At 44.9% G+C, this 13,610-nt stretch overlaps 1 protein-coding gene across 2 annotated transcripts in view; it reads right to left on the bottom strand.

Annotated features, from left to right (window-relative positions):
• The window catches only part of KCNAB3 (potassium voltage-gated channel subfamily A regulatory beta subunit 3), an 88,013-nt gene that overhangs the window by 41,400 nt on the left and 33,003 nt on the right, over positions 1 to 13,610 (bottom strand). Inside the window, exons 3-5 of one of the 2 annotated variants that reach the window (XM_077470631.1) lie at positions 11,429 to 11,466; positions 11,203 to 11,282; positions 8,710 to 8,781 (exon numbers count right to left, since the gene is read on the bottom strand). In XM_077470631.1, the coding sequence (XP_077326757.1) occupies positions 8,710 to 8,781; positions 11,203 to 11,282; positions 11,429 to 11,466 (190 nt within the window). The remainder of the gene's footprint in view (positions 1 to 8,709; positions 8,782 to 11,202; positions 11,283 to 11,428; positions 11,467 to 13,610) is intronic. The other variant, XM_077470632.1, reaches the window with a different exon arrangement.

Below are 13,610 nucleotides of genomic sequence, written 5' to 3'. Positions count from 1 at the left end.
TATCTGCCACTTTGTGTTGATCTATCACATAAAATCCCAATAAAATACATTTAGGTTTTTAGCTATAACATGACAAAATGTGGAAAATGTCAAGGGGTATGAATACTTTTTTTAAGGCAGTGTATCCCCTATACAAATATTCACATTGCAAATAAACACCATTAAGTGATTTCACTTTTCCCCTATACCATTATAATAAGAAATAAATATGGAGCGCAAGTCCAAAGAGATTATTATTAGTCCATAAATCGTGCTTCCAGCCAACAAAGTGTCTCATATAAGCAGAAGTCTTCATACACCACCAGGGGTGTATCTACCGCGAGGCAAACAAGGCATTTGCCCTGGGCGCCATTTTACAGGGATGCGGTGCTGGCCACCAGGCAGAAGGGACACTAGTGAGGACTGCAGAGAACAGGGGTGGACTGGGTCGCCAATCTGCTGCCTTAAAAAAGTCCGCTGCAGACAGTGCCTCTTTACTAACTGACAGTATTAATCCCGGCCAGACCCGTAGCTTGCTCCACCTCCACTGCTGGCTCTACTGCCCACTGGTTGCTTGAGTCACAACACCTGGTGTCTAGCAACCATTGACATCACGTCCCCACTCTAATGCAGAGCGAGGCCAAGGCCCCAGCATATAAAGCAGAGAAGGTTTTAACTTCCTCCTCTGCCATTCCATGCCTAGTGCTTTAGTTTCACCCAACTTCTCCATCTTCTCTGCATGCTCAGAGGGAATGAAAGGGAAAGGGAACTGCCAGGACTCAGTTTAGAGCAACTTTCAAAACTCTTACTTGAGGTTGGGTGCCAGGGATTGATTGGGATCTTGTGTGTCATGAGGGAGTCGGGCACTGCAGAGACCCATACAAAGAGGAGTGGTTCATGCTGGGACTTGTAGTCCTTCACTTTTGGGGGGTGTGACACCCCTTGAGAGCTGAGAATGTGACACCCCTGCCCCCCCCCCCCCCAAACTAGTGAAGGGCTACAGTTCCCAGAATGAACCCATGAGATCTAACGGGTCACATCCTTAGATCTTAGAGGTTGTAGTCCTTCAATTCTCATCTTTTGAGATTCAACCAGTTGAATTTAAGTTTAAACTATTTATATATTTGTTTACTTAAAATAAAGTAAAAATGGTTGACTTTACAGATTTCATTATTTCGTATAAATATCTCTTAAAATAATATATACAACATTTGTGGTGGTACATAAAACAACAAACTATATGGACTTGTTATCTTTTAATGTACAGAGAGGAAGAGTTGGCGCTCTAATAGGAAAAGGTGGAGCCTAACGAGGAAGGGGTGGAGCTTACAGATGAAGGGGTTGATCTTAAACAGGAAGGAAACGGGGGAACATTTAAATGGGGGGAGGGCCCGATTTGAGCCTTGCCTACGGCAGCACAAAACTAAAATACACCACTGCACGTCTCCCGTGCCTCACATGCTGTACCTCGTTTGAAAAGTGAATGCTCGCCTCCAATAGTTGACCTTAATAAATAATCAAGGTCAAATGTGATTTTTGCCCGCTCCTGGGCTATGCTCAGAGTCATTCCAGGACCAGCTTCACACACCTGTCACCTTTACCACATATATATATATATAGATATAGATATATATATATATATATATATATATATATATATATATATATATATATATATATATATATATATATATATATATATTAATACCATACAAGATAAAAATGGGACCAATAGTGCTCTCCGTACAAACGTTTAATGAAGCTAATGAATGAAAATACGCTCACATAAAAACACACACAAAGTGCTGTGAGACTCCCATTGCTTTTAGTATTTCGTATGGCAACATCCACTTCTCACCATATACTCAACCGACCCAAAGATAGCCGCGGTGTGACGTCACCCCTATGCGTGTTATGCTTGGAATCAAGCTTCCTCAGTAGGCAACGGCTCTGAGCATAGCCCAGCAGGGGACAAAAAGCGCATTTCACCTTGATTAATTATTAAAGGTCAAATATTGGAGGTGAGAATTTCATATGAGGTGCAGCATGTGGAGCATTGGTGGCGTGTAATGAACAGGACGACATTTGACAATTTATGGACTAATAACAATTTCTTTGGACTCTCGTGTTGATATTGAGGACGTTGCACTACATCATTATTTATCATTACATACCACAATAATACAGGAAAAATGAAGAACAGGTAGAATGCACTTTCAGGGTCAGCAGATAATTGAGTTTTTTGGTAATTGCTAAGGAAATACATCACCAGACCTGCTCTGCTATCATGTGGGGACTTTGTTGGTGAGATCTATGCACAACTGTTATTTCCGTTTTGTTGGGTTCCCACTATCCTTTTTTTTAATTATTATTATTATTTGAGAATGACTTCCTTCTCTCCCTGATGTGATAGTGTTTGAATCTGACCCCAGCACTGTATCCTTGGTAAGGATAGAAGGTATCTTGCCATCCCATACCAAGAAGCACCATGCATTCCCAATGGCTCAATTGGCAAAGCAAGTAGGGATGGTTGTAGTTCCAAGAAAACCAGTCACTTTGACCTAAATAGGTGAGTTCTAGAGTGGTAGCTTTATATTACGGTGCGACCCAATTTTAGGCTTCCCCTGTGTTCCCTGGGTCCCACGTTTCAGTGTTTCCATTGTTCTTGGACCTCCAAAAGAAAATCGTAATATTATATGTCAACATCAAACTGAGAACTTCAAAAACATATTCCGTAGGCCAACATGTGGTGTAGGTTACTTTCATTTTTAATCAGAGGAGGTGGCGCACACAAATGTGGACAGAACCAGAGCCTGGGAATTAAGGCAGAGAAATCTTACTGTTGGAGTATCCAAGACTTTAAAGAGGAAGTAAACCCTGATGGGTTTACTTCCTCTTTGATTCCCTGCAAAGGTAAAGCATAATGGACTACTATGCATCGCATAGTAGCCCATTATGTGTCACTTACCTGACACAGGAGACAGCGAAGTCACCACTGTCCCCTGTAGTCCGGAGCCTCCATGTTCTTGGTGGGTCTCGCTGCTCCGGCGCTGTCATTCGGCGGAGCCGCAATGACGTCACTCCCGCGCATGTGCACAGGAGCCGCCACTCGTGGCATATCGCCTGTCTTTCGGCAAATATCTCCTAAACCGTGTAGGTTTAGGAGATATTTCTTGGACCTACAGGTAAGCCTTAATCTAGGCTTACCTGTAGGTCAAAGTTGGTTGTAAGGGTTTACAACCACTTTAATAAGCAGGGGGACCACCAGTCTCTATTTATAAAACCATTTCTTTGTGGACTGACCTTTTGAAATGAATCGTGCTTACCTTTCATCAGAATTCCCTTCTCTTAGCCCTTGTACACACGGTCGGAGAATCCGTCGGAATGTGTCCTATCGGACCGTGTTGTCGGATAATCCGACTGTGTGTGGTATGCATCGGACTGATTCCGTCGGAATATCTGTCGGACCCAATTTTCCAACATGTTGGAAATATTTTCCGACCAACTGGGCCGATCGGACATACTCCGATTATGTGTAGAGAATTTTGATCGGACCAAGTGCCACGCATGCTCAGATCAAATTCCTACATCAAAGCTATTGGCTACTGGCCTGAATGTAGTCCCATCGTAACAAAATTACGTCATCACGTTCTGAAAGATCGGATTTTTTGCCAACTTTGTCCGACCGTGTGTATGCAACAGTTTCGGACAAGATCCGACGGACAAAATCCGACGGGCAAAATCTGACGGATTTGGTTGTGGAAATCTCCGACTGTGTGTACAGGGGCTTACTGAACATGAGGCCAACCTTGCAACTCCAGTTTGGACCAATGCAAGTATACATATTCCATACCTGGCCGATCCTTGTGGAAGCAGCTACTACCCTGTTTCCCCTAAAATAAGACCTAGCGTGATTGTCGACGATGGCTGCAATATAAGCCCTACCCCCCCAAATAAGCTCTAGTTAAAGTCCTTCTATGTCTTATTCTCAGGGTAGGGCTTATTTTCGGGGAAAGAGGGTGGGGTTTATTTGGGGGGGTAGGGCTTATATTGCAGCCATCACGCTAGGTCTTATTTTAGGGGAAACGGGGTACTACAGTGATCTTTGCACTCTTCTGGGCTCCAGGCTGATCGGTGGAGATCATGATGTCACCACCCTATCTCTCTACCTCATCCAATCAGAGAATGCTTTGCATTCATTGACAAAAAGCAAGGTGTTCTCTGAGCATTGCCCATGCCCAGCAAGTGACCCCCTGTGGTCACTATGCAGCAGGACAGCTGGGGACACCAGAAGACAGTGTGGATCAATGTAGTAGCAGGAGCTACTACAGCGATTCTCTGATTGAACAGAGATCCTACAGGTATGGAATATGTATACTTACCTACAGGTAAGGAATATGTACAATATACTTATATTGGTCCAGGCTGGACTTGTACTTATGGAAAAACTGACATACCTATTCTTTCAGCTTTAACCACTTGCTTACTGGGCACTTAAACCCCCCTCAGTCCCAGACCAATTTTCAGCTTTCAGCGCTGATGCACTTTGAATGACAATTGCGCGGTCATACAACACTGTACCCAAATGAAATTTTTATAATTTTTTTCCCACAAATAGAGCTTTCTTTTGGTGGTATTTAGTTACAGCTCGGAGTTTTATTTTTTGCTAAACAAACAAAAAAAGATGCAAAAAAAAAAAAATCATGTTTTAATAGTTTGTTATAAAATTTTGCAAACGGGTCATTTTTCTCCTTCATTGAAGTGCGCTGATTAGGCGGCACTGATGGCTGCATTGGTGGGCACTGATGGGCTGCATTGGTGGGCACTGATGGGCTGCATTGGTGGGCACTGATGGGCTGCATTGGTGGGCACTGATAGGCTGCACTGGTGGGCACTGCATAGTTAAGGCGGCACTAATAGGCACAGATAAGGTGGCACCGATGGGCACAGATAAGGCGGCACTGATGGGCAAAGATGGGCACAGATAAGATGGCATGGATGGGTGGCACGGATAAGTGGCACGGATGGGTGGCACGGATGGGCACTGATAGGTACCACTGATAGATGGGACTGATGGGCACTGATAGGTGGCTCTGATAGGTGGCACTGCTGGGCACTGATGGGCGGCACTGCTGGGCACTGATGGGCGGCACTGCTGGGCACTGATGGGTGGCACTGGGTCGCAGCACCTTTGAGGCAGATTGTGGGCACTGTGGGTGGCACTGTTGGTGGCACTGCTGGATGGCACTGTGGGTGGCATTGTGGGTGGCACTGTAGGTGGCACTGTGGGCACTATGGGCACTGATGGGGGGCACTGATGGGGGGCACTTACTTTTATTCAGGATGGCACGGCGGTGGGCAGGTGGGCACTGGCAGGGGGCAGGTGGTCAGCTGTATTGCTGGCCGTGATTGGGACTGATGTCCCGATCACGGCCGCCGGTGATCGGCTTTTTTTTTTCTCTCCTCGCGCTGTCAGTGCGAGGAGGAATAATAGCCGATTACCGGCTCCGTTTTATCACATGATCAGCTGTCGTTGGCTGACAGCTGATCACGTGATAAGGGGTCGGGATCGACCCCTTGCACGGATCGGTGATCAGGCGAGTCTCACGGACTCGCCGATCACAGAGCGTGCCGCGCGCGCCCCTCAGGGGGCGCGCAGGCCGCTCGTATCCGGGACGACGTCAATAGACGTAGTCCCGGAAATGTAGGTCCGCGCTAATGCCGTCATTTGGCAATAGCGCGGATCTGTAGTGGTTAATATACCTTCTAATTAGATCTGTACATGGAGTTGCATTGACAATATTTCAACCAGTATAGACCAGGGAACTCACTTGACATGTAACATCATCTATTAAAGCTACGTTTTCTTTGACCTGCTCTTAGTGATGACATCAGAGGCCACAGAAATAAAAATAGATCACTAATCCAGTATTATTCAATCACTCCCAGTAAGTGAGCATTCAATCGTCTTCTGAGTGCTGGGGAAGGCTGACTACACACACAATTCTATTTCAGCTAATTGAGGCAATAGAGAATGACAGAAGAGACTTAATTACTTAAAGTGGACCTTCAGTCATTTTTTTCCAACTTTCCATCCTATCAAATCTTCTGCCCTTGTTGTTTTAACTTTGGATATTGAAATACCTTATACAGCCCACTTCCTGTTTCTTGTCTGGTAAAAAGCCTAGGCTTATGACATCAGACACAGCTCTCTCTCTCACTCTTGTGAGAGTATGCCAGGAAGGAAGGGGGGATGAGTCATAAGAGGGCCAATAAAAGCTGGAGAGCTGGAGGTGTGCCTCTCAGGGATGTGCAGTCAGGTGAGGCAGAGCCTCACCTGCCATGAACATAAAAAAAACTTTGAGGGTCGTAGCTCTGCAAATTTGAAGGGTGGGTAGCTGAAATCCTACCCCGCCACTGGTCAAAATTTTGGGCTCCTACGACCTATGGTTCCGGAGATCCGAGGCTTCTTGTACAGCCTGTCAGAAGCTACACACAGAGCAGCCAGTTTAAATAAAAGCTGGCACACTCTGTTTGCAGCAGACTGAGAGGATGAGCTCGCAGAGCCTCTCCTCACTTCTCGTCAGAGGCACTGAGCTCAATGGACAGCTTGGAGTCTTGGACCAATGGTAAAGTACTATTAGCCTAAGCTGTCCAATAAAAATGTTGCAGTGGAGGCCTGCCTCTCACTGCAGTGCCATAGAAGGGGGTGTGTCTAAAAGCCCAGCCCTCTTAACTACAAGGAAAAAACATGGGATTATGGGTATAAGATTTACCCATAATCCCGTGTTTTTCTCACACAGTGAAGAGGGAGAATTGGAATCTGCTGCTGCTGAAAAGGTACTGTTATATTCAAGCTAAATAATATATTATTATGCTATATGTTATAAGATAATAATGTATTATTTATCTATTTACTGTGAAATTACTGGTTGGAAATTATAACTTCAAACCTCAGTAATTTGTCCGTTAAGCCACCCGCTTGAGTACAGTCTTTGAAAATATAGTAAATTACCTTAAAAATAATATATAATAATTATTTGTATATTACTTATGGTAATGAACCCCTCGCCACCCAGGCCAATTCTGACACTTCTCTCCGACATGTAAAAATTATAATATTTTGGCTAGAAAATTACTCAGAACCCCCAAAGATATATATTGTTTTAGCAGACACCTAGGGAATAAAATGGCGGTCGTTGCAACTTTTTATGTCACATGGTATTTGCGCAGCAATTTTCCAAATGCATTTTTTTGGGAAAGAAGCAGTTTCATGCATAAAAAAATAAGTAAATAAAACACTAAAGTTAGCCCGATTTTTTTTTTTTTTTTTTTTTTTTTTTTATATACTATGAAAGATGATGAGTAAGTAGATACCCAACATGTTTTGAAATTGCGCACACTTGAGGAATGGAGCAAAACTTCAGTACTTAATAATCTCCACGGCGACGCTTTAAACATTTTTACAGGTTACATGTCTAGAGTTACAGAGGAGGTCCAGTGCTAGAATTATTGCTCTCGCACTATCGCTCGCGGCGTATGCAACCTGTGTGCATCTGGCTCGTAAACTAGCCAGCGCCTCACCAGCCACTGACCTCACTGCACGTGTCCGGTGCCTCTGTGTGTCTGTGTAAATCCAGGAAGTGAACAGGCAGCAGCTTCAGCTGCCCACAGTTAAAATGGCTGCAGCCAGACTCAATGGAGGGAGATTTCTGCAGCATATTTGGCAAGTACAGAATCACCGTATACGTATATATAAAATTATTTGCAAAGTGGTTGGAGGGAAGCTTCAGAATGGCAAAGATGTTTTTATTACAAATTATATGAGCAGACTGCAGTTCCTCTTTAAACTGGATGTACAGTACAACAGCTTTATTGGTTTGATGGTCTTAAGGTGGTCTTAAGGTGGACATACACGACTAAGAGATTAAAGTGATAAAAATTATAGGTTATCTTAAAACAAGAACAAGAATTGAATATATTGCAGACCATACTGGTCCTTAGATGTGGTGGCTGCAATGTTTTATGCTTTTTTTATCGCCTTCATTTTCACATGGTGTTTCAGCCATTAACACACTTAAGGGAAGATTGACCAACCCTGGAGCACACAGAATCTGGTGCAGCTGTGCATGGCGGCCAATCAGCTTCTAACTTCAGCTTGCCCAATTATAGGGGTTGTAAACCCACGTGTTTTTTTTCACCTTAATGCATTCAATGCATTAAGGTGAAAAAACACCTGGCAGTGACCGCCCCCCAGCCCCCCTGTTTTATTTACCTGAGCCCTGGAATTTCACACAGCGGGGATGCGCTGTCCCTCTGCCCGGGGTTCTCAGCTCTTGATTGGATAGATTGAAAGCAGTGCGTCCATTGGCTCCCGCTGCTGTCAATCAAATCCAATGGGCCGAGTCATACATCCGGCACCTATGGATGCCAAATGATGGACTCGGGAGCGTACCCAGAAGGTACCCCCTGTGAGAGCACTTCTCCTAGGGGGTTATCTGATGTGAGTAGGAGCCACGAAAGCCGCCAAGGGACCCCAGAAGATGGTGTTTGGGTAAGTATGACATGTTTGTTTTTTTTTGTTTTTTTAAATAATCAAAGCTTTACAATCACTTTAAGCTTTCATAATAAAACCTGGAAGCTGTTTCTATGCAGAGCTGCACCAGATTTTGCATGCTCCGGTTTTAGAAATCTGCCCCTCACTGTCCTAGGGTGACAATTCTCACTCACCGTACTGGACCTATGGAGAGGTGTGGTAGGACCACAGAAGTCTTGTGCCTATGGGTGTTGTGACTTTCAGTTCTGTTATAGAAAAACAGTCATGATTGGTTTATACACGAACCTGGACACAGTGTTTACATATTATACCTGGGTAGGTAAAGGAACCTGGCTGGTGGGTATCTGGAGTTGCTTCCTATTCGGTGTGTGTGGCAGTTCAATAATTAAAGTGTATCTAAAGCCAAGATTTTTTTCTCACTCTCATTTTTGAGATCCCATAAATGGGTATCTTGTGTATAGTTGCACACTGTACTGAATGTTTGTAAGGCTGGAGAGCTCTTATGTCTACAATTATCCTAACGTATTCCATGAATGATTTGGTGGCCTTTTGAAGTTTTTACACTTCTGTTTCTCTTTATATTGCTTTACTATTGTATTTTATGACTTTAGCTGATTTTTTACTAGAAAATGTAAATACTCTTTTCTATTAGTAGAAATGCACTTGTATTGCTCCTGCTCCAGCGATATATGTTGGCATAGCTGAGTAATGGCCACACCCCTTCCACACAGTCTTCCACAGACTTTTTCTTTTTTCTTTTACGTGGTCGTGTGCAAAAATCAAACACCTAAGTGTACAAAAAAGTTCATGTGAAAAACTCACATAGAAAAGTGCACTTAAGGGTTTGTCTCTAGTCCACCTCCCAAAGAAGTAAGACTCTACCCTGACCCCCTCCCCCCCACCAGGGCGCAAGGCTTAACGCGGTCCACCTAGCCAAAGGGCTGAAGGACCCCTCTACTGATAGTCAGCTGAAGCCAACCACGAGTACTAGCTGAGGGGCTCTCCCGAAGAAAAATTCCTTCCCCCAAGGGCCGTCTTTAATATTGATTGGACCCTGGGCAAAAATGTTCTTGGGGCCCCCCCCCCCCATGCAATTTTGCTCTCCACCTGCTCTGAGACATACAATAAATAGCAGCTAGACTTAAAATCAGTTTACTGTATCAGATCAGGCAGCGATTGCGATTTGTTGTCAGTGGTTACAGCATTTCATTACTGCTTACTGACTGGTTGCTAGAGGTTACAGCACACATTACGGCTCACTGATTAGTTGCTAGAGGTTACAGCAAATGATTTCTTCTTGTTAATTGGTTGCTAGAGATTACTGTTAAGTAATACTGCTCACTGATTGGTTTCTAGAGGTTACAGCACATCATCTCCTCACTGCAGGGGAGCATGATACACATATGAATGCTACCTTTATTTACATATCAATGCTGCCAGCCGCATCTATTTACTTAGTAATGCTGCCAGTGCCAATATTTACATATGAATGCCGGTTATTCACATGTAAACACAGGGTCTGCAGGTGAGTCATCTGTAGACAACAATAAGGCAGAGCTGAGCAGCATTAGTACCATCACTTCACACTGAGATATCAGGACACATTACAGGACTAAAACTTCAAGGGACAAGGGAATTTACACTGGGATAGTTGGCAAGTATGAGGCAGCTGCTTTGGGCCCCACAACAATGACAGGGCCCAGGGCAGCTGCCCCTTTTGCCCTGCCTTAAAGACGGCCCTGCTTCCCCCCACACTTCACGGTAGGCCTGAAGACCCACACCCTCCATCCTAGTGAGAAAAATAATCACAGACAAAAGTGCAAGTGACAAACCAGTGAGAAAATTAAATTAAATAAATAGTGCCAGTGCAGGTGCATTGGCTAGGCCTTGAGGCCTGGTAGCCAAAACTGCTCCGGACATAGCCAAAAGGCCTAGACCTTGCTCAGAAAAAGGTGGCGTGGCCTTGTGCTCGTTCACACCCAAGTGATTCTACGAACACCCCTAGGCTGACCAACTCCCAGGGGGCACTGGCAACGCAGGCTCTCTGCCTTCCCAGCCCATGGCCAGACCAGGTAAACCCATGTAAATCAGGAGGCATTGGGCCCCTCCAATCCTTCCAGAGGAATTACTCCCATGCCCCAGATCCCATGGGTTTCTGGTTGAACCTTCAGAGCCCCCCATCATACCAGCAGATATTCTATATAGCCAGCCATTCCTACCAAAAGGTCAGAATAGCGGCACAGCACCCCTACTGGACACTGATAAAGAACAGCTACTACACTTGCTCTTAGCCAAAAGGTAGTGTTGAGGAAGAAAGGGGTCATGTCGACCAGGTCTGTTAGATTGCTGAGAGCACTGGGCAGCGTGGTCAAACTCTACTGCCCATTGTACTGCCATATTTACGTAACGGTATAACGGCAAAGTGAAGGCAATTTTAAAAATGTCTATTGGTATTACACTGTCTATGTGACTGTCCATATAGTTCTGTAACTTTAATTGGGCTTTAAATCCCAGTACTAATAAATCTGAGTCTTCCTTTTTTTTTTTATTAACGTTCTAAAAAAGTGTAACAGCTTGTTTCATACCATGTTTTGTTATACCATTATCTTATTAATCAATTCTTCCTCTCATCTACCAGGTGTTTGGCTCTAGGGCTCACACCTTACCTCCCTGCTGCATACACCTCCGCAGTATCGAACAGATTGACCCCGTGTTCATATGCAATTGTCATGAGATTTTCTGCCATCTGGTGGAAGATAAATGGACAGGATTAGTCGTTTCAGCAGTCTTCATGGAACTTTGTAATACTATATGTCCCGAGCTGGCTTTTACTGTAGTGCCCTGACCACCTACAGTAGCCGGCTTCCTTGCGAATCTCAGCTATCTCCTTACCTCATCTGTAATCTGAGATCCAAACGTCACCCAGGTGCCTGCAAGAGAGGGAACAAAGCTATTAAAAATATCCAAGATAATTCAGTAACAAAGACTGAGGTGCAATGGTAACAAACACCATTTAGAATTCCATAGCATCAAATAAGATCAGTTGTATATTGATTAACTGGTGTGGGTTACCGTACTTAATGGCTCTTGGGATTGTCTCTATTTTAGTACATTCGTAATACGAACCTGATTAGGTAGGGGTGATATTAACCCCCTTCCTTCCCTTGGATATTAACGTTCCCCATGCCCTGTGCTGGGAACAAATCATTAAACGTCTTCCCTTGAGAGCCATTAGCTAACCCTTTGCATGGCTTGTGGCTCTCAATCCCTGCTGACAATCAGGAATCAATCAGATTGGTTCCCAGGCATGTGATCAATATGTCAGTGATCACATGCAGGATGGAGTCTGCTTTGACATTATCAGCTGTAGCACTAGCCCTGCAGGGGCCACTGATATTAACGTTTTTTTCCCCAAACTGTACGGAGGCTGCCAGTCACCCAAGCAGCAGTCTCCAATAAACAGTCTAGGGGTTGGGTTTTTTTTTTGTAATTTTTTTTTTTAACTTGTTATGGGAGAGGGGTTGGGGGCATGGGATACTTATATACGATGTGTATTTTAATATGTACATGGGTACAGAGGTGTAGCTTGAAGCTTATGGGCCCCAATGCAAAAGTTGGCCTGTGTTGTGGAAAATTTTATGAAGATGTATTGTCATAAGTCTCCCAGAGTTAGCACTCCCGCAGGCCGTTCTAAAGAGCTGACTTGGGCAGACTGACGCTGGTTGAGATCCGTTAGTTAGTGGAAAACTTCCTGGGATTGGAGAGAGGTGTTTGCAGAGTGGGGGTATGTCCGCCAGTGAAAGGGCCCCTGTGCATTGCACAGACGATCGTCTGAGGTGATATGCTTGCTCTGCAAGGATCGGTTATGGGCCGATCTACGCTTGTTGTCTCTGCTTTGTCTGATCAGCACATGTCGAGATTCGCAGAGTGCACCTGCTAGTAGCCTTCCACCTACAAGGAAGGGTAGCATAATCCAGGTATGCATTGTTCTCTGGAACAATGCATAATAAGCGTAATTGTAGTCATCATTCATTGGTTATTGTATAAATGAATTTATTCTGTCATGTCTTTAGTTGGTCATGTCCTTATATGCTCATTCATATCCTGTGTTTGTCATTTCCTGTGATGTCACTTCCCATGTAAGATGTGATTGGCTGAAACCAGCACTTCCTGTTTGTGAAAGCTTTTGTGATAATAAAAGGCTATGCTGGCTAGTGTGAGTCAGAGATGCTGACCAAGCCATGCTGAGAGGATGGAAGAATGTGGTTATGTCTGATTACTGGGGTATGGGGAACCAGGGTAGACATATGATCAAAAGACTGCATTATATCATTAGATTGAAGGGCTCTTATTAGTGCAAGAGTTCCCAGAGTTCCTCTTTACATCAGAGGACAGGGATCACCGCTAGAGAATGAGAGGACAGGTATTACCGCTGGAGAATAAGAGGACAGGGACCACCGCTGGAGAATCAGAGGACAGGGGATCACCGCTGGAGAATCAGAGGACAGGGGATCACCGCTGGAGAATCAGAGGACAGGGATCACTGCTGGAGGATCAGAGGACAGGGACCACCGCTGGAGAATCAGAGGACAGGGACCACCGCTGGAGAATCAGAGGACAGGGACCACCGCTGGAGAATGAGAGGACAGGGACCACAGCTGGAGAATGAGAGGACAGGGACCACCGCTGGAGAATGAGAGGACAGGGACCACCGCTGGAGAATGAGAGGACAGGGACCACCGCTGGAGAATGAGAGGACAGGGACCACCGCTGGAGAATCAGAGGACAGGGATCACCGTTGGAGAATCAGAGGACAGAGATCACCGCTGGAGAATCAGAGGACAGGGATCACCGCTGGAGAATCAGAGGACATGGACCCCTGGCAGGTCAGTCGCTGAGCTTGGTTACCATTCCATGTTGCCAGCACACAGCACATTTAGGACATGTAGGGCCCTGGGGCAGAGCTGGATTTTGTGGAGGATATGATAATATGACAGGGAGGCTTCAGGGGCCCCCTAGAGCTAGAGGTGGGGTTGCGATTGTGACCCCTGCAACCCCTTATACTACACCCATG

This window comes from Lithobates pipiens, unplaced genomic scaffold (genome assembly GCF_037356315.1).
Source record: "Lithobates pipiens isolate NorthernLeopardFrog02 unplaced genomic scaffold, aLitPip1_a1.2 Scaffold_8, whole genome shotgun sequence".
Taxonomy (NCBI): Eukaryota; Metazoa; Chordata; class Amphibia; order Anura; family Ranidae; genus Lithobates; species Lithobates pipiens.
This window is presented reverse-complemented; position numbering and strand designations above follow the sequence as displayed.